This window comes from Rhincodon typus, chromosome 45, assembly GCF_021869965.1.
Source record: "Rhincodon typus isolate 14 chromosome 45, sRhiTyp1.1, whole genome shotgun sequence".
NCBI lineage: Eukaryota > Metazoa > Chordata > Chondrichthyes > Orectolobiformes > Rhincodontidae > Rhincodon > Rhincodon typus.
The window spans coordinates 4,420,240-4,443,289 of NC_063376.1; the positions used below are offsets into that span (position 1 = coordinate 4,420,240).

The 23,050-nt window shown below is 44.5% G+C and overlaps 1 protein-coding gene across 2 annotated transcripts in view; it reads left to right on the top strand.

The window, feature by feature from the left end:
* The window catches only part of LOC109922088 (AP-1 complex subunit sigma-1A), a 47,902-nt gene that overhangs the window by 1,080 nt on the left and 23,772 nt on the right, over window positions 1–23,050 (top strand). Inside the window, exon 1 of one of the 2 annotated variants that reach the window (XM_048620178.1) lies at window positions 53–364. The exons of the other annotated variant lie outside the window; for it this stretch is intronic. Within the exon in view, the coding sequence (XP_048476135.1) occupies window positions 359–364 (6 nt within the window). The 5' untranslated portion in view covers window positions 53–358. Of the gene's footprint in view, window positions 1–52; window positions 365–23,050 lie in introns of those variants that run through there. 2 annotated transcript variants of the gene reach the window in all.

Here is a 23,050-nt window from a genome sequence, read left to right on the forward strand (position 1 = left end):
CCCCCCCCCCCCTCCCCCCCCCCCCCCCCTCCCCCCTCCCCCCCCCCGCCCCCCCCCCCGTCCGTCTCTCCCCCACCCCTGGAGTTCCAGAATTTTGACCCAGTGACGCTGAAGGAACAGCCAATATATTTCCAAGTCAAGAAGTTGAAGGGCTCTGAGGGTAACTTGTAGTGGGTGGTGTTTCCCTGTAGCTGTTGCCTTTGTCCTTCTAGGTGATAGAGGCGTGAGTTTGAAATGACCGAAATATTTCCAAGTTGGGCAGCTTGGAGTGGATCTTGCAGGGGATGCTGTTCCCATGAATTCTGTAGTCATGGCCGAGTGGTTCAGATGATGGACTTGTAACTCGATTGGTGCTCTCATGCAGGTTCGTATGCTGCTGACTGCCATTGGAAGCTGAGGGCAAATGCAAATGGAGTTTCTTGTCATCTTAGGGGCGGCATGGTGGCTCAGTGGTTAGCACGGCTGCCTCACAGCACCAGGATCCCAGGTTCCACCCTCGCGTGACTGTCTGTATGGTGTTTGCAAGTTCTCCCCGTGTCTGCATGGATTTCCTCCGGGTGCTCCGGTTTCCTCCCACAGCCCAAAAATGTGCTGGCTAGGTGGGTTGGGAATGCTAAATTGCCCGTAATGTTCAGGGATGTGTAGATTAGGTGGGTTACAGGGGGATAGGTCTGGGTGGGACGTTCTGAGGGTCAGCGTGGACTTGTTGGACCGAAGGGCCTGCTTCCACACTGGGGATTGTATGATCTCTGAATCTGCTGCCCTTGCTTTTTCTCCTTGGCTGTAAGTTTGCAAGATGCAGTGTAAGGATTTTTGGACAATTGGTAATGTAGAAAATGTAAGCGCCTGCAAACAACAATGTGGCTTTTTTGTAACGTTACCAACGGCAAAACATCAGACAGCACCCACTCACTCTGCTTGAAATAATGTTGTGGGATCTTTTGAACTGAGAGATACAAATGCAAAGCAATACTTAGAGTATTGCGTTTCGTTCTGGTTGCCACATTACAGGAAGGATGTGGAGGCTTTGGAGAGTGCAGAAGAGGTTTACCATGACGCTGCCTGGATTAGAGGGCATAGCTATAAGGAACGGCTGGACAAACTCGTGTTGTTTACCCTAGAGCGGAGGCTGAGAGGAGACCTGATAGAAGACTATAAAATTATGAGATGTATAGATAGAGTTGACAGTTAGTATTAGACATTTCAATGCTGAGAAAAAGATTCTGAGGGGGCATGCATTTAAGATAAGCGGAGGAAGGTTCAAAGGAGATGCGAGGGGCAAGTTATTTATACAGCGTGCTAGGAGTCTGGAACATTCTGCCAGGGATGGTGGTGGAGGCAGATACGATGGGGTGTTGTAGGGACTTTTAGATAAGCACATGAATAAGCAAGGAATGGAGGGATATGGACCAAGGGCCGGTAGAAGGAATTAGTTTAATTTGGTGTCATGTTCGACACAACATCGTGGGCCGAAGGGCACGTTCCTTTGCTATTCTGTGTTCTAAAACAGTTTAAGAATTGTAGTCATTCTTTTGAATTCACCAGCCCAGAGGGTTGTGGAGGCTCAGGTTTTGAGAATATTTAAAACACAGATTGACAGGTTTTTACATTTAAAGCTATCAAGGAATTATTAGGACAGTGCAGGAAAATGGCTCTGAGGTACAAGGTCAGCTGTGATCTAGTTGAGGGGCTAAATGACCAAATGACCTACTTCCTATGTGTTTGCAGTAAGCCACCAAGGGCGTTTGGGCCGAACAGCCATGTTCTGTGCTGTTCCAATTCCGAGATCCGTTCGCCTTTGGTAGTGCAACGCTCCCTTCGTTTTGCAATAGGATTGTCAGCCTAGAATATTGAGTTTCTTTATTCAACCTGCCCTCCCTCCCTCCCTCCCTCCCTCCCTCCCTCCTTCCTTCCATTGAGGGTGTGTGATTATTTTTATATAAGTTTCAAGATGTTTCTTTTCCTCTGAACTATTATAAATTTACAGGCCAACATATGACTCTGACATCTGAATGGAGATATTAAAACAAAAGACAAGATTGCTGGAAATACTGTGTATTGGACAGCTTTCTATGGGCAGAGAAGTAGCAGTGGTATTTCAGTGTTATTATTGCTAAAATAAATACGGTTAGAAAATGGAGTGGAGGGTTCCTGCACCCTTAGTACAAAGGATGTGGTGAAGGTCCTAAAGTGACTGTGACCTTTTAGTTATTTGCTATTGTCAGCTCACTGGTGTCCGACTGGCCACTGGGACAGAACATTGTGGGTTCAAGTCATCCTCTGGATGTTTGATGCATAATCTTGGCTTTGCTTTTGAGCAATTACTGAGGGAATGATGCGCTGTCTAAAAGGTGCCTTTCGTTTCCTCACGATTGCTGGAGAGGCCAGCATTTGTTGCCCATCCTGAATTCGTTTTACAAAAGAAGAGATGGGTCACCTCCTTGAATACGATTGAGTGGCTTACGTGGCCATTTCTGAGGTCACTAAAGAGTTGGCTGTGGATCTGGAGTCATATGTAGGCCAGACAGAATTAGGACAGCAGAGAGAGTTACTCATACAGTACGGAAACAGATCCATCGGTCCATCTTGTCCACACCAACCAGACATCCCAATTTGACCTAGTCTCATTTGCCAGCATTTAGCCCATATCCGGCTAAACCCTTCCTATTCATGTACCCGTCCAGATGCCTTTTAAATGTAATTGTATCAGCCTCCACCACTTCCTATGGCAGCTTATTCCATACACACACCACCCTCTGTGTGAAAAATTTACCACTCAGGTCATTTTTAAATCTTTCCCCTCTCACCTAAAACCTATACCCTCTCATTTTGGACTCCCCCCACCCTGGGGAAAAGACCTTGGCTATTTACCTTATCTTTTCTCCCTCATGATTTTATAAACCTCTAAGATCACCCCTCAGCCTCCTGCGCTCCAGGGAAAAAGGTCCCAGCCTATTCAGCCTTTCCCTGTAAGTCAAACCCACCAGCCCAGTAACATCCTTGTCAATTATTTTGTGCCCTTTCCAGTTTAATACCATCCTTCCTGTAGCAGGGCGACCAGAAGTATATGCAGTATTCCAAATGTGAGCTCCCCAATGAGGGAGCAGGCAAATTTAATTATGCTGCACCTGATGAAATGAAATCCACTAAAGGGCAGGTGAAGTTGTCATTTCCTATCAATGCAGCCCATTCAGGGCAGCTCCAGTGTTCCTGAAGGAGCTCTCCAATTAATCCCCCCCACTCCCTATTCAACAGCTTGGAAGTTTTGCATGTTTTATCTATTTTCCATTTGAACAGGGTTCTTCTAGCACAGTGATAGTTCCCTTTCCTCTCAGCGAGGGGGCCAAGGTTGAAGTCCAACCTGCTCCGGAGGTGCTATAACACATCAGTAAATGGGTTGGTTAGAAAATATTTTAAAACTTCCATTTCAAATCCACAGCCTAAAAATAATTAAAAGGAGATGAAAGTGTAGTGGTATGATCACTGTTAATCCAGAGACTCGGGTGGTGTTCTGGGGACCTGCGTTCAAATCCTGCCGCAGCAGATGGTGGAATCTGAATTCAGTGTGAAAAAACAAAATCTGGAATTAAGAGTCTAATGATGACCCTTGAGTCTATCGTCAATTTTCGGAAAACCCGTCTGGTTCACTAATGTCCTATAGGGAAGGAAACTGCCATCCTTGCTTTGTCTGGTCTACATGTGACTCCAGACCTACAACAATATGGTTGACACTTAACTGTCCTGTGTGCAATTAGGGATGGACAATAAATGGATAACACTCACATCCTGTGAATGAATGGGAAAAAAAAATTTCCCAACTGTACTCCCTCCCCTCCACACCGGCTGGCATTTATTACCCATCTATAGTTGCCCCTTGAGAAGGTGGTGAAGAGTTGCTTTCTGAAACCACTGCAGTCCATTTGCTGTAGGTATTCTGACTATGCTTTTAGGAAGGGACTTCCACAATTATGACCCAGCCTAAAACCTGAAAATGGAAGGGTTGTTTCAAGAGAAAAGCTTGACAGTCTCGTAACTGCTGGAGGTTAGGAGAGTATGATTGAAATATACAAGAACTTGAATGATCTTGAAAGAGGAGACATGGAGAGGATGGTTCATCTTATGGGGGACTCCAGAACTAGGGGAGTTTAAAAATCAGGGAAGACCCATTTATAAAAGGCGAGGCAAAATTCTGTGCCTGAGGGTCATGAGTTTTTGGATCTCTCTTCCCGAAAAGGTGGTTGATATTTTTACAGCAGAAGTGCAGAGGGGTTCTTGGAATGCAAGGTTATTGGAGGGTAGAGCGAAAAGCAGATTTGAGGCGAGAATCAGATCAGGGCAGCACAGTGGCTCAGCGCTTAGTACTGATGCCTCACAGTGCCAGGAACCCGGGTTTGGTTCCAGCCTCAGGTGATTGTGTGGAGTTTGCATATTATGCTCATATCTGTGTGAGCTTCCTCTGGGTGCTCATGTTTCTTCCCATTGTCCAAAGATGTGCAGGTTAGATGGGTTAGCTACAGGAAATCAGAGCTACAGGGATAGGTAGCAGGGTGCGTCTGGGTGTGATGCTGTTCGGAGAGTCAATGTGGACTCAATGGGCTGCATGGCCTGCTTCCACACTGAAGGGATTCTGTGATTCTACTGGACCCTGTGTTCACACACTATTTTTCTCATTCCACAGACGCTGTCAGACCCTGCTGAGTTTCTCCAGTGTTCTTTGTGTTTGTTTGAGCCTTAGACCTGTGTAGGTTTGTGGTTGACTTCTGCACCAATGCACTAAAAGTGTACATCAAAGTCAGCCAGGCAGGGATAATTAGCACAGACTTTGACTTGACTTTGTAGCTTCATAGTAAATGGAGAACTCAGCCACACAGTGCTTTAAAGTTTGCGTCCCATGTCGTTAAGAAGGTATTTAGCACGCTTGCCTTTATTGCTCAGACCTTTGAGTATAGGAGTTGGGACGTCATGTCGAGGTTGTTTAAGTCAGAGATGAGGTCTCTTCTGGAATACTGTGTCCAGTCTGGTCTCCCAAATATAGGAAGAATATTATTAAGCTAGAGAGGGTTCAGAAGAGATTTACCAGGATATCACTGGGTATGGAAGGTTTGAGTTATAAAGAAAGGTTGGGACTTTTTTCACTGGAGCGTAGGAGGTTGAGAGGTAACCTTTTATTGAAGTTTATAAAATCATGAAGGGTATAGATGGGATTAATGGTGGGTGTCTTTTCCCTTGGATGGGAGATTTCAGACTAGGGGACATATTTTTAAGGTGAGTGGAGAGAGAGATTTAAAAAAGATATGAGGGGGAAAATTTTTTTACACAGTGGTTTGTGTGCGGAATTAACATCCAGACGAAATGGTGGATGTGGGCATAGTTACAACATTTAAAAGATGCTTAGATAAGTACATGAATAAGAACGGTTTGAAGGGATATGGGCCTGGTGCAGGCAGCTGGGACTAGTTTAGTTTGGGATTGCATTCGGCATGGGCTGATTAGACTGAAGAATCGATCTCTGTGCTGTATGATTCTGTGACTCTAATCAGGCCGTTTTGGGCCTAACTGATCCCTGTTTGCATTTTGTCTGTGTTTACCCTCCGTTTCAGCAGTAACCTAATCCTGCATCCCCACCCTATGCCTATATCTCTTTGCCACTCTGCTATCTTTGGCTACCTACCCAACCTGTTCTGGAGTGTTGATGTGAGCTCCCACCAATTACCGTATTCTGCAGCCTCCCCAACCATCTGTCCAAACATGTATCTCTCCAGCTATTTTTCCCTCGATAACATGAGTTCAATGTTGTGGTAAAATGGCCTCCCTCTTAAACCCAAGTACTTTTTAAAATATTGTTGGGGATAAAGGAAGTGATGCACATCAAGAGCCCACATTAAAAAAGGAAGTGACTCGTACCCTGTCCTAAATTTTCTTGCACTTAATTTTGTACCTTTACCCCCTTACTGTAGACCCACTGCCATTCCCACAGATGTTTCCCCTTCTGGAACAATCTAGAACGAGAGGTCACGGTTTTAGGATAAAGGGGTGACAGGTTTAAAACAGATGAGGAGGAATTACTTCTCTAAGGGTCTTGACTGTGGAATTCACTCCCCTAGATTGCAGTGGATGTCAGAACAGAATTTAAGAAGAAGGGGAGTCACGTGTAGGCCAGACTGGGTAAGGATGGCAGATTTCCTTCTCTGAAGGACATTAGTGAACGAGGTGGGCTTTCCGATGATTGACAATGGTTTCACGGTCATCATTAGACTCTTACTTCCAGATTTTTAAAATTGAATTCAAATTCCACTATCTGCTGAGGTAGGATTCGAACCCAGGTCCCCAGAAGATTACATAGGTCTCTATATTAACAGTCCAGTGATAATACCACTAAGCCATCACACAAGCTGTTGGTGGATACTTCATCCTAATCCACTTTCCTTGTCAACAGTGAGTTTGCTGTGGCTTTCCATTCATGGGAGAAGGGCTGGGAAACAAATCCCAAGTTTACCCTCAGCCGGAATGGGAATCAAACCTGTATTATTGGGGCTATTCTGAATCATATGCCAGCCAACTGTGCTCCCACCCACCCCAGTACAGTTTGGCACCTCTATTCAATCATTTTCTCTCCCTCTGTACCAATTAAAACAACCCCCTTTTCCCCGTAGATCCAGAATTTTCTTGTGCCAAGGAGTGGCATCTGCCAGCAGTTGTCCGATAGACTCATTACCAGGTGCCAACTGGACAAGCTAGCAGCAGGTTGGCGATAGCTTAAGTGGGGTGTGCAGTGAGAGTTGTCAGCTGAGTCAGGATTTTTAAAAAAAAGTCAGCCAAGAAAGGAATCAGTAATCGGCAATTTATCACGCTTGGTCAGTTAACACATGACTTGGCCTCTGTCTTTCTCAGCAGATGTGCTTGTATTTACTTTCTGGGTGCTGTTCTCTTTTGTGGAGAACCCAGGGACTTCTGGCAGAGCGGGGAGAAGTTCAGGCTAAAGAAGCCTTGCAAATTGTTCAGAGGAGGTTCACCAGGTTGATTACAGGGATGAAAGAGCTGAGGATGAGGCGCGGTGAAATAGCTTTGGCTTATACTCACTGGAGTTCAGAGAAGGAATGGTGATGTGATTGAGGTTAAAAAAAAATGATAAAGGGGATCAATAAGGTGGATGTTGAACGGATGCTCTCTCTTCTGGGGCAGCCTCAAACAAGAAATCAAAGATGTACGGTAAGAGGGAGTTGGTTTAAAACTGAGATGAGGGGAAACTACTTCTCTCGGAGCAATGTGAATCTGTGGACCTCACTGCCCCAGAGTGCAGAATCAATCAACAGATTCAAAAAAGAAGTAGGTATGTTTCTGATGAAAAGTGGGATAAAGGGCTTTGGGGAGCAAGAAGGGGAGTGGAGTGAACACCAGGAGAAGATCGTGTCAAATGGCAGAATGGGCTTGAAGGGCTAAATTGTCTACTCCTGCTCCTAATTCCAATGAAACAAGTAGGGCTGGAGGAGAGATTTCTTTGCTGACTGGGATAGGAAATACCAGAAAAGCCGGTAAGCTGTGAAAGCTCAGTCGTTGGGTGCGTTCAACAAAGGAAAATAGTTTTTATTGATATTGAGGGTTATGGGGATAGTATGGGAAGGTCACACTGAGGTAGAAAGTCAGCCAGAAGAGGTTCAAGGGGCTGAATGACCCTCTTCTGCTCCCATTTGAGACAACTCAAATGTTCAGGTACATAATTCTTTGAAATTTGCATCACATGGATAAGGTAGTTAAGGCATTTAGCACGCTTGCCTTAATTGCTCAGACCTTTAGTGTTGGAGTTGGGACATTATGTCAAGGTTCTACAGAACGTTGGTGAGGCCTGTTCTGGAGTACTGTGCCCAGGTCTGGTTGCCCTGCTTTAGGATGTATTTTATTAAACTGGAGGAGGTTCAGAAAAGATTTACCAGGATGTTGCCTGGAATGGAGGGTTTGAGATCTAAAAATAGGCTGGGACATTTTTCACTGGAGTGTAGGAAGTTGAGGGGTGATCTCAATACAGGTTTATAAGATCATGAGGGGCGTGGGTAAGGTGAATAACCGGTGTCTCTCTCCAAAGGTAGGGGAGCTCAAAACTAGGGAGCATATCTTTAAGGTGAGAGGGGAACGATTTAAAAAGGATAAGAGGGGCAACTTTTTTTTCCCACGAGGAGAGTGACTCGTGTGTGGAATGAATTACTAGAGGAAATGGTGATGTGGGTACAGTTACAATGTTTAAAAGACATTTGGATAAGTAAATGAATAAGAAAGGTTTGGAGGGATATGGGCCAAGCGCAGGCAGGTGGGGCTAGTTTAGTTTGGGATTATGTTTGGTTTGGATTGGTTGGACCGAAGGGTCTGTCTCAGCACTGTATGATTCTAACTTTCCAAACATCTCCCCCTCGACTCAGCTGATTTCACATCTTTCCAGACCACGCACTGCAGAGCGAGAGTTAAAGCACTTTGCAACAGCCGAAATGCCAGCAGCAGCTTTATTATAGTAATTTCCCTTGAACAATTAAAATAATTACTAGATAATTGAATTAAGCACGGAGGCTCCTCCTGCGTTTGCATAGAGTCTGCAAGAGCGTAAACAGGCTGTACAGCCCATCTGACACGAGGCCGGGTTTATGCTTGGCGCAAATTGCCTCCCACCCCCTTTCTCCTCCATTATAGAGAGAACAAGTGAGAACGAGCATGAGCACAAGAGTGTGATAACACTTCTGGGTCGAAATAAAGAGAAATGTCCATTCAGCCCATCGAACCTGTTGCCCTAGATATTTTCTAACCAACCTGTTCAGGAAGATGTTGCCGGGGTTGGAGAGTTTGAGCTATAAGGAGAGGCTGAATAGGCTGGAGCTATTTTCCCTGGAGCGTTGAAGCCTGAGGTGTAAAATCTTGGCTATTCACCCTGTCCATACTCCAAGGTCTTTTCCCCAGGGTAGGGGAGTCCAAAACTAGAGGGTGTAGGTTTAAGGTGAAAGGGGAAAGATTTAAAAGGGGCCTAAAGGGCAACTTTTTCAAGCACAGGGTGGTGTGTTTATGGAATGAGCCGCCAGAGGAAGTGGTTGAGGCTGGTACAAATACACATTTAAAATCCATCTGGATGGATTTAGGAAGGATTTAGTGGGATATGCTGGCAAATGGGACTAGATTAATTTAGGTTATCTGTTCAGCATGGATGAGTTGAACTAAAATGTCTGTTTCCATGCTGTACATCTCTACAACTCTTTCACTGCACACCTCTGGAACAGGTGGGACTTGAACCCAGGTCTCCTAGTCCATAGGCTAACTCCGTGTGGTTTCCATCATTCTGCCTGTTAGAGTCATACTGTGCATTCCAGTCAAATGGATTCCATGACTGCGCTAAGACTTGATGTAAGTGGATAACTAGACTATTCATCCTCCTGAGTCTGTTCGACGCCATGCAGTTCAACCATGACTGGTCGTCTTTTGACTCTATCCATCCACCTTGGTTCCATGTCATTTCAGGTTCTTATCTAGTAAATACTTACCCCTCTTGTATTTAAGATTATTTATAAATTATTAAGTTGATTTATGAAGAGAGACTGGACTGGCTACGACTATATTCACCGGATTTTGGAAAAATAAGTTGTGATTTCATGGACATGTATAGGATCCTAACAGGATTAGACAGTGTAAGTACAGGAAGGATGGGTTCAATTACCAGGGTGTCCAGAACTATGGGTCACAGTCTAAAGATATGGGGCAGGTCGTTTATTTCATAGAATTTCACAGTGTGGAAACAGGACCTTTGGCCCAATAAGTCCACACTGACCCACAGAGCATCCCACCCAGACGCATCCCCCTATAACCCACCTAATCTATACATCCCTGAACACTACGGGCAATTTAGCATAGCCAATCCACCTAACCTGCACATCTTTGGACTGTGGAAGGAAACTGGAGCGCCCGGAGGAAACCCACGCAGACACTGGGAGAATGTGCAAACTCCACACAGATGGTCGCCCGAGGCTGGAATCCGACCCGGGTCCCTGGCGCTGAGGTAGCGGTGCTAACCACTGAGCCACCGTGCGCCATAATTGAGATGGGGAGAGATGTTTTCACCTGCAGAGTGATGAGTCTGTGGCAGTGTTTGCTACAGAAAGCATTTGAGATCAAACTGTTGAATGCCTTCGTAGGGGTGATAGTTTGGGAATGGGTTAGCTTAATTGTTTGGATAGCAGAGGCGATTCTAACAGCATGGGTTCAAAAACCACTGAGATCACCACAAAGATCCCATGAAGTTACCATGAAGGACTTTCCTTCTCAACCTCTCACCTTGCCTGAGGCATAGTAACCCTTGGGTTAAACCATCACAGGTCATATCGCTCTCGCGCTTGTTCTCGCTCTTGCTCTCTCTATAATGGGGGAGTAGCCCGATGGTCGACAGGAACAATGGCGATATTATCTTTTAGATAAAGTTCTTAGGGCTGAAGGGATCAATGGGGTGAAAGCAGGAATTGAGTAGTGAACTAGATGATCAGCCATGATCATATAGAATGGTGGAGCAGGCTCGAAGGGCCAAATGACTTACTCCTGCACCTAGGGCAGTTGAATTCTGGAGTGCACTGCCTGGAAATGTGGCAGAGGCACATTCAGTTGAGACATTCATGATCTCAGTGGGTGGTTTATTTGGATAGAAATGGTGTGCAGATTTGCGGGGAGAAGGCAGAAAATTGGTACTGGGTTGTGAATTGAATTGAATGATTTACTGTCACTTGTTTTTAACGGATAAATACAGGGAACAGTGTAATATGTCACCATGCAGTGGCACTGTTTTGAATTACAGCAGATATTAAGACATGACTGAAAACTGAGTTCATCTTCCTCGCTTCTTGTGCTCTGTTTGACGTGGTGGGGGTTATCACAACAGACTGGGGCCTCTATAACATGCTCCAGGCTTACAAAGGCATCACAATCGTTTCCAGGAGTCCCACTTCAGGGCCAACATCTCCATTGCCACGAGGAGTCTCGTTCCGGGTCTCCCCCACTAGGGGTACCACCTGTCCTGCCACACCGCTGCTCCCATCACCAACAGGAGGACTGATTCGGGCCACCTCATCTCCATAGCTGAAGCCCAACATCTTTGATTCCAAAGCTGGCAACAGGTCATGTCTGCTGTTCTGATACCACGGACAAGAAGGAGAGAGTGGGAGAAAAAAGAAGAGAAAGTTGGATTCAGCTGGCATGGTGCTGGGCAGCAGACGGGCTCAGGAACCTGGACGCTACTTACCTCGTTGTTGCCACCATCTTCGATGCTTGGAGTGATGCTTGTTTGAAGAGCCTGTGCAAGCACAAATTGGCTGAATGGCTTCCTCTTGTGTCATAACAATTCTGTGTGTTCCTGTGGAATAGGCTGAGAAACTTCACTGATTTGGAGAAGTTGGGTCTGTGTCCCTTGGAGAAGAGAAGGCCGAGAGTAAATTGGATTGAGGGGGTCAAAATCATGAGCAATCGGACGGAGCAGACTGGGAGAAACTGTCCCCTTTTGCAAAATGATGGAAAGAGGGCTTGGTTTTTGAAGTAATCAGCAAAAGAGGCAAAGCTTATTAACGCAGGAAGTGATTGAGACAGGGCTTCCTAAATTAGGGGGTCAGGACGCACACACTCCGCTACCCCCCCGCTCCCCTGGCCCCGAGTGGTGTGACGAGCTGAAAGTTTGGGATCCTGCACTGAGGTGACTATGGCAGCTATGCAGGATCCCAAGGTAATAGCTGTGCTGCTACCCTAACAGGCTCCTATGTAACAGGCCCGTGATCTCTGAGGCCCCTACTCATCACTGACTTCTCATTATGGAGTCACAACAATTTCTAAGCCCCAAGATGGGGTTGTGGTGGGGGGAAATATTTTGGGATAGCATCTGGAATGCACTGACTGAGTCTACAGTGGAGGCATGTTCAATCAAGAAGGGAAATAGAATGTTCTTTCGAAAGGTAGAGTGTGCAGGATTCCCGGGAGAATGGCACAAGGTGAGCAGTCGATTACTTGGAGAAAGGAAGTGAATGCGCTGTAGCCAGATTTTCAAACAGTGCAAAAATAGGTGGAAAAGCATGTTGTGAGAAGGATACAAACAGTTTACAGGGAGATGTTGATAGTAACATTGATAGATATGTTAAGTAAGTGGGCAAAAAGAGTTGGCAAATGGAGCATAATGTGTGAAGATGTGAACTTCTTCGTTTTGGAAAAGAGAACAAAAGAAACAGTATTATTTAAACGGAGAAAAACTGCAGAAAGCTGCAGCTCGAAGGGACTTGGGGTTACTTAATGCATGAAACACAGCAGCGGGGTATCAGGAAGGCTAATGGAGTGTTAGAGTAGGGAAATCTTACTGTGACTGTACAGGGTGCTGATGAGACCACATCTGCTGTACTGTGAGCAGTTTTTGTCTCTTTATTTAAGGAAATATGTCATTTCATTTGTGGCAGTTCAGAGAAGGTTCACTAGGATGATCCCTGGCATGATCTTATGAGGAAAGGCTAGACAGGCTGAGACTCTACTCACAGGAGTTTAGAAGAATGAGAGGTGATCTCGTTGAAACATTCTTAGGGCTTGACAGGCGTAAGCGCTGAGAGGATAGCTGTCCTCATGGGTGAGTCTAGGACCAGAGCGCACAGTCTCAGAATAACGGGCCGCCAATTTAAGACTGAGATGAGGAGGAATTTGTTTTCAGAGGGTTGTGAATGTTTGGATCTCTTTGCCGAAGAGAGCTGTGGAGGCTGAGTCCTTTGTGTATGTTTAAGACTGAGACAGAGATTCTTGATCAGTTGGGGAATCAAGGGCTACGAAGAAAGGGCAGGAAAGTTGATCTGAGGAATGTTGGAACAGCCATTATCCTGTGTTTCTTAGGGTCTTATTGCATAGGTTTAAAATTAGCAGTTTCCCATTTAGGACGGAAATTAGGAAGAATTTTAAACATTGTAACTGTGCACCACTTCCTCTGGAAGTTCATTCCACACATGAGCCAGTCTGATTTTTTTTTTTTTTTTTTTAAAAAAAGAAAATAAGTTGCCCCTCATCCTTTTTTAAAACTTCCTCCTCTCACATTTTAAAAATGTGCCATCTGGTTTTGAACTCCCTCACCCTCAGGAAAAGACCCTTGCTATTCACCTTATCTGTGCCCCTCATGGTTTTATAAACCTCTAAGGTCACCCCTCAACCTCCTATGCTCTGGTGAAAAAAAGTTCTAGCCTCCCCTTATAACTTGAACCCTCCATTCCAGGCAACATCCTGGCAAATCTTTTCTGAACTCTCTCCAATTTAATAATATTCTTCACCTCCTTTTGTACCAAAACAATTCTAATGTAATGTAATTCTAAAGTAATTTGTGCTTGGCTTTGTCTTGCATCAGCGAGATTAGGAGGCATATTCAAACAGGACCTTGGGATGAAGGGGGAGAAAATCCTTCAAATCTGCAATTCCTAATTCCCCCTGTTGAACCAAACATTACCTCCCCTTGAGAACAGGAATATAATTCTCCAGTAGATGCCCAGATGATCAAGCAAGTTGTTAGACCTACATATGCTGTTTGGGATCTCTCTTTGCCATGGGCTCTTCAGTTTTTTGTTTCACATGGAACAGTATGTTTATCTTCTAGGTCACAGAGGGAATAAATCGGGCTGTTGCTTGATGAGCGCCCTCTGTGAATTGAAACCTTCCTCTTAGAAGTTATAACTGGAGGTAGCAATAAATTAAAGTGCGCTAGAACCTGTGAGACATGCACCAGAAATAGTTCCTTTGTCCTACTTAAAGCTCGTTCCTTGAGGCACCTGCAATGGGGTCAGACAATAAATGTTTAGACGTGAGCGCAGTGTCTGTCAAGGAGAGTAGCCTTGGCTCAGCTCTATTCCCATCTATCTTTGCTCATGCAGATGGGGACCCCTCAATTTTACAATTGTACAGTTGTCTGTATTTAACAGCGGATGGCCGATTGAATCAACCCCCGTGTTGCTTTGGGTGTTCATATCTGGCAGAGTATGTTTATTTCTCAGACAGCCTGTGCTAGCAAGCCTCAAAATGAAAAGTCTGCCATTGGATTCCATGAATGGGCAGTGCTTGCTGAACAATCCGGAGTGCGCCAATTGGCGACTAACTTGTGATTATTGATTGCGAGTGTCACATGGCCCATTTGCACTTGCTAGAAGCAATACGCAGAGACCCATTCTCAGCAAAGAAGTTCAAACCTTGAACCTTTGTTATATTACCTGTGAGCTTCGGAAACTAATAGTTCCCTGTCACTTCTTCCACGGTAACATCACAACTAATTAATCAATTTTCCAACCAATCAGCACCCATCTGACTCTGTCTTTGGGGTCTCTTTCCATATATGGGTCTAAGTTAATTTCGGATATCTGGTCAACATGGATGAATTGGTCTGAAGGGCCTGTTTCCATGCTGTACATCTCTATGACTATGATTCTTCACAGACCCTGTTAATTAGGTAGAATATTTAAAATATTCCATTTATATAGACTTTTGCAAGGTTGGGGAATCTCAAAGCTCCTAACAGCAATGAAGTACTTTCGAAGTGTTGTCACCGTTGCAGAAACGTGACAGCCAATTTACACGCAGCACGCTCCCACAAACTGCAACGTGTGAAAGACCAGTCCGTCTGCTTCGGGTGATGTTGTTTGAAGAATGAATATTTCTCAGCTTCCCCCAGCTCCTCTTCAAAAGATTCTATGGGATTTTTTGCCTTTACCTCAGAAGGCCAGCCTAGAATTAGTGCTCAAGTTTCTGGAATTGTACTTGAACCCACAACTTTCTGACCAAGAGGTGAGTATGATACTTGCTGGCTATTATACTGAAGGATTGGTCTCGATTATGTTGGCTTCTGAGTCCAAGTGCAGAGCAAGGTAGATTGGCATAGTGGAATTTCAGAGTGGATTTAGTCATAGTCATACTGTGCGGAAACAGACCCTTCGGCCCAATCAGTCCATGCCGAACATAATCCCAAACTAAACTAATCCCACCTGTCTGCTCCTGGCCCATATCCCTCCAAACCTTTCCAATTCATGTACTTATCCAAATGTCTTTTAAACATTGTAACTGTACCTGCATCCACTACTTGCTGAGGAAGTTCCTTCCACATACAAACCACCCTCTGTGTAAAACAAAAATTTGCTCCTCATGTCTTTTTGAAATCTCTCCCCTCTCACCTTTAAAAATGTGCTGTCTAGTCTTGAAATCCCCCATCCTTGGGAAAAGACATCTGCCATTAACCTATCTATACCCCTCATTATTTTATAAACTTCTATAAAGTTGCCTCTCAACTCCTACATTCCAGAGAAAAAAGTCCCTGCCTTTCTTTAAAATTCAAGCCCTCCATACTCAGCAACATCCTGGTAAATCTCTTCTGAACCCGCTCGAGCTTAATATCATTCTTGTAAGTGGGCGACCAAAACTGCACACAGCACTCTAGAAGCGGCCTCACCAGTGTTATGTACAACCTCAACATGGCATCCCAACTCCTATACTCAATGGGCTGAGCAATGAATCACTAGTAATCTCGCTGTAAGGAGTGACGAATTTGGGATCTGATGGCAGTGGTTGTCACAAATTGGGAAGGGAGTTGCTTCTGTATCACCTGCACATGAGGAAATTAGATTACAGTAATGAATGCAAACTTTAATTGCTCTAATTCCCTGGAGAATGGGAGGGAACGACTTTCTTTGAAACAGAATACAGCGGAGAGATTGTACAGTAATTCCTAAAGCAACTTTACTCCAACTGGGAATGACTAGAGATTGAAGAATCTCCAGGGTGCATGAAAGATGAAATATTTAGCTCCAGGCCTATAAATATCCCAAAATGAAGGCCGACAAAGGAACATTATGGGAAAATCCAAACCTGAGACATACCAATATAGAAAAAATACCAACAAATTTAATAGGAAAATTAAGAACCCTCTACCCAGAAAATGGTGGTAATTGGCCAGGTCGGTTTTGTTCACGTTTTTGTGTACAAGCCATATGAGCGGTTTTCCAAATTGCTGGGTAGATGCCAATTGTAACCTGGTTAGATGCCAATTGTAACCTGGCTAGGGGCGCAGAGATTTCTGGAGCCCGAGACTCAGTACTATTGCTGGAATGTTGTCAGGGCCCTTAGCCTTTGTCGTATTCAGCGCCTTCACCTGTTTCTTCATTTCACATGGAGTGAATTGAACTGGCTGAAGACTGGTATCTGTGATGCTGGAGACCTCTGGAGGAGGCTGAGATGGATCATCCACTCAGCACTTTTGGCTGAAGATTGCTGCGAATGCTTCAGCCTTATCTTTTGCACTAATGAACTGAGCTCTTCCATCATTGAGGATGTTTGTGGAACCACCTCCTCCAGTGAGTTGTTTAATTGTCCACCAATGGACTAGATCTGACATGTTGGATACAGAATTGTTTAGCTCTGTCTATCACTTGCTACTAATATTTTTTGATACATGTGGTTCTATACTGTAGTTTCACCAAGTTTCAAAGAATCAGTGTGGAAGCAGGCCATTTGGCCAATCAAGTCTGCACCAATCCAAGCCCAATTGATGTTCTCCAGGTCCTGCTGTATGCAATGTGCTATGTTTTTGTGTGCTGAAGTAATGTATATATGAGAGAATTTATGAAGATGTTGTGGGTGAGAGAAAGAAGGAACTTATATTTGCATATCACCTTTCATAACCTCAGCACCTAACAGTCCACCAAACACAACTTTTGCCTTGTAGCCTCATTGGTCATGTAGCAGACGTGGTAGCCAAATTATGCACAGGAAGCTCCCACAACAGGAAAATGATAATAGGCAGGTCAGCAAATTGGAGGGACACTGGCATTGTGGTTATACCATTGGACAAATAACCTGGAGGCCCAATCTAATGCCTTGGAGACTTGGGATCAAACCCCATCATTGTAAACTGATGCAATTTAAATTGAATTCACTGATAAAATTCAACTAATCAAGAAATCTGGGATAGAAAGCTAATCACGGGCTCTTGTTGTGTAGTGTCCCTACCCCTGAGCCAGGTTCAAGTCCCACCTGTTCCAGCGGTGTGTAGTAACATCTCTGAACAATATCTCAACAAGATACCTAGAAAGTTAGTCTCTGTGATTGACCATGGCAACTATGATTGGTTGTTATAAAATTCCATCTGTTTCATTTCATGAATGTTGTCCAGACCCACAGCAATGTAAGTGGCTCTTAACTACCCTTTTGAAATGATTTAATGAACCGCTCCATTCAAGTGCAGTTGGGAACAAATGTTCGCCATACCCATGTCACCCACATCTCTTGACAGAATTGCTTCTTGTAATCTCCTTTTCAGTGTTTGATATTTCAGGGGTTTTCTGTTTAAATCCTCTGCTTCTTCCCTCCTTTATAACTCACCTCCTTGATTGAGCTTTCGAACACCTCCCTTAACATGCCTCTCCCTCAGCTCATCTTCCGTTCTCTATGAAGAGTCTTGTAATACTCGTTCTCCATTGACGGTGCTATGTAAATGTACGTTGCGTGCTATAGCAAAGGTGAGGTCACATGAGAAACAGTATAGAGAAGATCTGCGGGATTGTCATTACGACTGGAGAAGTTTAGATTTGAGAAGAAATTAGAACGGAGGAGGGGTTTTTATTAGGAGTTGTGTGTGGATTTAATTGAAGTGTATAAAATTTTTAGGGGTCTAGAGGGATACAAAAGACGTATTCCCCTTGGTAAAGGAATCCTTAACCAGAGAAATGGACCATGAACACAGTAAGAGATAGGAGGTTTCAGGAGAAATGCAGCTGTGTGACTTGCTGCCTGAAAAGACAGAAGCCCTCATCATGTTTACCTTGTACTTTGAAATGCATTTGGAATGAAGTAACCTGCAAGGAAGTAAGAGGTGTAAGAGCTGGAGATTGGGTTTAAGCTAATGGTACCTTGTTGGATACAGTGGGCCAAACGGCCTCCCGTGATCATTTTTAAATTCCTCTGACTCTGTGATGAAAGCAGAGCCTGAGCGGCTAAAGGTGCAAGTTGAAAAAGTTTAGTTGAAGTTGCCTTGCCTGCTTTTCGGAAAACAAAAGCGTGGTTCATTTCAAGACAAAATTATGAACGCTAAAGGCTTTTTCTTGGAAAGGAAAGTTGAGTAATGTGTCCTTCTCTCAGTTTCAGGTGTTCCCCTCTGAGCAATGGAGGCAGTCACCTTGAACAGTTCTGTAAAATTCCCTGTGAATTAACAGTCTCTGCGGATGAAAGAGAGTAAACAGAAATTCTGTTCCTCATTCCACAGAAATTGGCAGGGTTTCAGGAGGAACCATAGCTCTGCTTATTGAGACTAATTTCCTTGACTGTGACTGTGCCACCAACTAAAGTTCCCCATTTCTGCTCCCAGGGGAAGTACTGATGCTATTAAAGCAAATGTCCCCAGCTGCTCTTCATTCAATTTGTAGAATGCCACTAGGAGGGAGCAACAAACAGGATTATTCACCATTGACTGCATTTCATTTTGCATTATTACCCTGCAACAACCCTCATTACAGTTATGCCTTGCAACATGAGATGAGGATCATTCTGAATTTAGTGGACTCTGCCCCCAATAAATGACTAAATGTTACTGATTAATTGTGAGTCCCTAGCCCCTCATAAAACACAGACGGGTGAATTTATAAATAGTCTACAGTGCTCAGTGTTTTATTAATCTTGCTGTGGACAAAATCTGCTGACTAACGTGGAGAAAGCACCCTAAAGAAACACCCTGCATTCAACAGTAACCACTTAAAAGGTCAAGGGCAGCAGATACCCTTCCCCTACAAGTTCTAAGTGGAGCACCACGCTGACTTGGAACTATATCAGCAGTTTCTTCAATGTCACTGGAACTCCCTTTCTAATGACATTGTTGGTATCCCCAAACCCCATGGACTGCAGTCATCCAAAAAGATAGCTCACCACCACTTTCTCAAAGGGCAACTGGGGATGGGTAATAAATATTGATGCCCATTTCCCTTGAACAAATAGATTGTTACACCTGGGGCATGGTCAGACGTATATTCCTGTGAGGACAATAGGACATCAAAGCACCTGAGAAGATAATGGGACAAGTGACCAATATGGATGAAGTCGCAGATTTTAGAAAGCCACTTAAAGGAAGAGAAACAGGTAGATGAAATATGAGAGTAAACTAGCTAGAAATGGAGAAGAAGATTGCAAGGGCTTTTTCATAAGATGCCTAAAAGTTTTGGGTTTTTTAAATTCATTCACGGAATGAGGGCGTTGCTGGCTAGGCAGCATTTATTGCCCATTCCTAATTGCCCAGAGGGCAGTCAAGAATCACCCACGTTGTTATGGGTCTGGAGTCGCGTGTAGGCCGGACCAGGTTTGGATGGCAGTTTCCTTCCCTAAAGGACATTACTGAGCCAGATGGGTTTTTCCGACAATCAACATTGTTAGATCCTTAATCCCAGAGATTTATTGAATTCAAATTCCACCATCTGCTGTGATGGAATTTGAACCTAGCTCTCCAGGACGTTATCTGGGTCTCTGGATTAACAGTCCAGTGATAATACCACTAGGCCGTCGTCTCCCCTGATAAGAGAGAGGCAAGAGTGGACATTGGACTGCTGGAAAGTGAGGCTGGAGAAGTAGCAATGGGGAACAAAGAAATGGCAGAGGAACTGAACAGGTACTTTGCATCAGTCTTCACAGTAGAAGACACCAGCAACAAACCAGAATTTCAGGAGAGTCGGGACACAGGGGAGTATAGTGGCCATCGCTAAGGAGTGGGTGCTGGAGAAGCTGAAAGATCTGAAGGTGGAGAAATCACCCTGACCAGATGGACCAAACCCCAGAGTTCTGAAGGAGATAGCTGAGGAGATTGGAGGTAGAGTTGTTGCTGGTGATCTTTTAGGAATCACTGGAGCCAAGGAGGGTTCAGAAGGCTGCAAAATGGCTAATGCAACACCTCTGTTTAAGAATGGAGGGAGGGAGAGAGACGTTAGGAATCCATAGGCAGGTTAGCCTGGCCTCGTCATTGGTAAGATTTTAGAGACCATTGTTAAGAATGAGACTGAGTACTTGGAAGTGCATGGTAAAACAGGGCTGAGTCAGCACAGCTTTGTCAAGGGGAGGTCCTGCCTGACAAATCTGTCAGAAACCTGTGAGGAGGTAAAGAGCAAGTTCGACAAAGGAGAGCAGTGGTCATGATCTATTTGGATTTCCAGAAGGCCTTTGACAAGGTGCCACATAGGAGGCTGCTAAATAAGAGAAGAGCCCATGATGTAAGGAGCAAGGTACAAGCATGAATAGAGGATTGGCTGACTGGCAGGAGGCAAAGAGTAGGGATAAAAAGGTCTTTTTCAGGATAGCAGCCAGTGACTAGTGAAGTTCTGAGAGGTCTGTGTTGGGGCCATAACTCTTCACGTTATACATTAACAATCTGGTCAAAGGAACTGAAGGTGTTGTTGCAAAGTTTGTAGATGACACAACGATAATTGGAGAAATAGTTAATGTTGTAAGTGCGGAGGCTGCAGAAGGACTTGGACAGGCAAGGAGAGTGGGCATAGAAATGGCAGATGGAAATGTAGAAAGTATGAGGTTATGCACTTTTTGTTATAAAGGTTAGAAGAGTAGACTATTTCCTAAACTGAGAGAGGCTTCAGAAATCAGAAGGACGAAGGGACTTGCATGTCCTAGTTTAGGATTCTCGAAAGGTTATCATGCAGGTTCATTTGGCAGTTAGGAAGGCAAATGCAATGTTTGTATTTATTTCAACAGGGCTAGAATACAAGAACAGTGATGTTCTGAGGCTGTATAAGGCTCTGATCAGACCGCATTTGGAATATCATGAGCAGTTTTGAGCTCTGCATCTAAGGAAGGATACACTGGTCTTGGAGGGGTTTCAGAGGATGTTCACAAGAATGATCTTGGGCATGAAGGGCTTGTCATAAGAGATGCGGTAGTGGACTCTGGGTCTAGATTCAGTGGAGTTTAGAAGGATGACGGGGGAGAATCTGATTGAAACTTACAGAATACCAAGACGCCAGGATAGAGTGGATGTGGAGAAGATGCCTCCACTAGTAGGAGGGACTAGGACCTGAGGGCACACCCTCAGTGAAGGGATGAACCTTTAGAATGGAGATGAGCAGGAATTTCTTCAGCCAGGTGAATTTGTGGAACTCAGCCTCCACAGCCCTCTGTGGCAATAAGTCGTTGAGTGTCTTTAAGACAGAGATAGGTTCTTGAATACTAAGGGGGATCAACGGTTGGAGAAGACAGTAGAATGGGGTTGAGAAACATATTGGCAATGATCTGTTGGTGGAGCAGCCTTGATGGGCCAAATGGCCCAATTCTGCTCCTGTGTCTTAGGTTGAGAATTATTTTGGTTTGATGCCTTGGCAGCTGAAGGCACAGCCATCAAACATGAAAATGGATGATCTGAGGAGGCCAGAATTGGGCGTGTACAGAGAACCGACAAGGTTATGGCGGCTGGAGAATGTTACAGTGATAAGGAGATGTAAAGGAGCTGGATGGGTTACAGGGATAGGGAGAGGTGTAGGGTCTGGATAAGTTACAGAGATGGGAGGGGTATGTGGGGCTGGAGGAGGTGATGGAGGTAGGGAGGGGCATAGGGGGCTGGAGGAGGTTGTCAAGCCTGAAGAATGTTTTGGAGATGGGGTTAGAGGTTGTGGTGAAGCCTTTTATAGATTAGAAACAAACACTAGTTTCTTCGAAGTGCTGAACAATAGTTGGGAAATTGTGGCTTAGTGGTAATGTCACTGGTTCGTAATCCTCGGGCACAGACTGAAGCTTTGAGGACATCGGTTCAAATCCCACCACAGCAGTTTCGAAATTCACGTCAATCATGGTTTCCGTGAAAACCCGTCTGGTTCACTGATCCCCTTTTTAGGGAAGGAAATCTGCTTTCCATATCCGGTTTGGTCTGCATGTGACTCTGGTCCCGTAGCAATGTGTTTGACTCAAATGGCCAAGCAAGCTGCTCGGTTCAAGGGCAGTTGAGGACAGGCCAACAATGCCCACATTCTCATGAAAGAACAAAGGGGAAAAGTGCTGATTGATGAGCACCATGATGTTGGAAAACACAAGTACAGAAATAAACTGTTTGAGTAATGATGGCAGAGGGACAAATTCTGGCACTGCACATCAGAAGTGGTCCCTTTCATGTTGTGTCCCTTCATGTTTATTGTTTATCCAAACAGATGGGTAGGGCTCGAGTGTTTTTGATTATTCATTTTTCTGTTGGAGTGTGAGTGAAGCAGGCAAAGTTAGATTTACTGTGAATGCCGTGACGATATCAACTATTCAACATATTGCTGTGGGTCTGGAGTTACATGTCAGCATGGACTGGATGATGGAGGCAGTTGGCTTCCCAAAGGTTCCATGCCAAATGAGTTTTTTTTTCTCCCCCAAATGGTTGTGAAGAGGCACAGGAGGATTTGTGAAGAACATTTACAAGGGTGTTAGCAGAGGAGAACATGTATGCTCCTTAGGAAAGGGTTGACAGGCTTAAGACTCCATTCTTTTGAGTGAAAAAGCATGAAAATAAAAGCAGGAGTAGGTCATTTGGCCCTTCAATTAGCCATGGTTGATCATTGAGCTCAATGTCCTAATCCTGGCCCTCCATCACCCCCGTATCAGTTGATCCCTTTAGCCATAAAAGCTATATCTACCTCCTTTAAAATGCACAATGTTTTGGCCTCAACCACTCTCTGTGGTAGTAAAAGAGAGGGATGACTGGAAGAGGCCTTTAAACATTGCAAAAGACTGAGAGATAATGGAGATGGTGATAAAGTGGGGCCACATTTAAGATGCATGAGGAAGATTGCTTTCTCACAGGGTAGTGAAACTGTGGTATTCATTACTGCAGAAGCTGGGTCGTTCAGTATATTCTGAGATTTTTAATCAAGGGTTATGGGGAAAAGGCAGGAAGTTGAGGATTGTCTAATCAGTCATGATTTCCATTAAAGCCGTAGAGCTGTACTGCATGGAAACAGACCCTTTGGTCCAACTCATCCATACTGACCAGATATCCTAAAATAATCTAGCCCTATTTGCCAGCATTTGG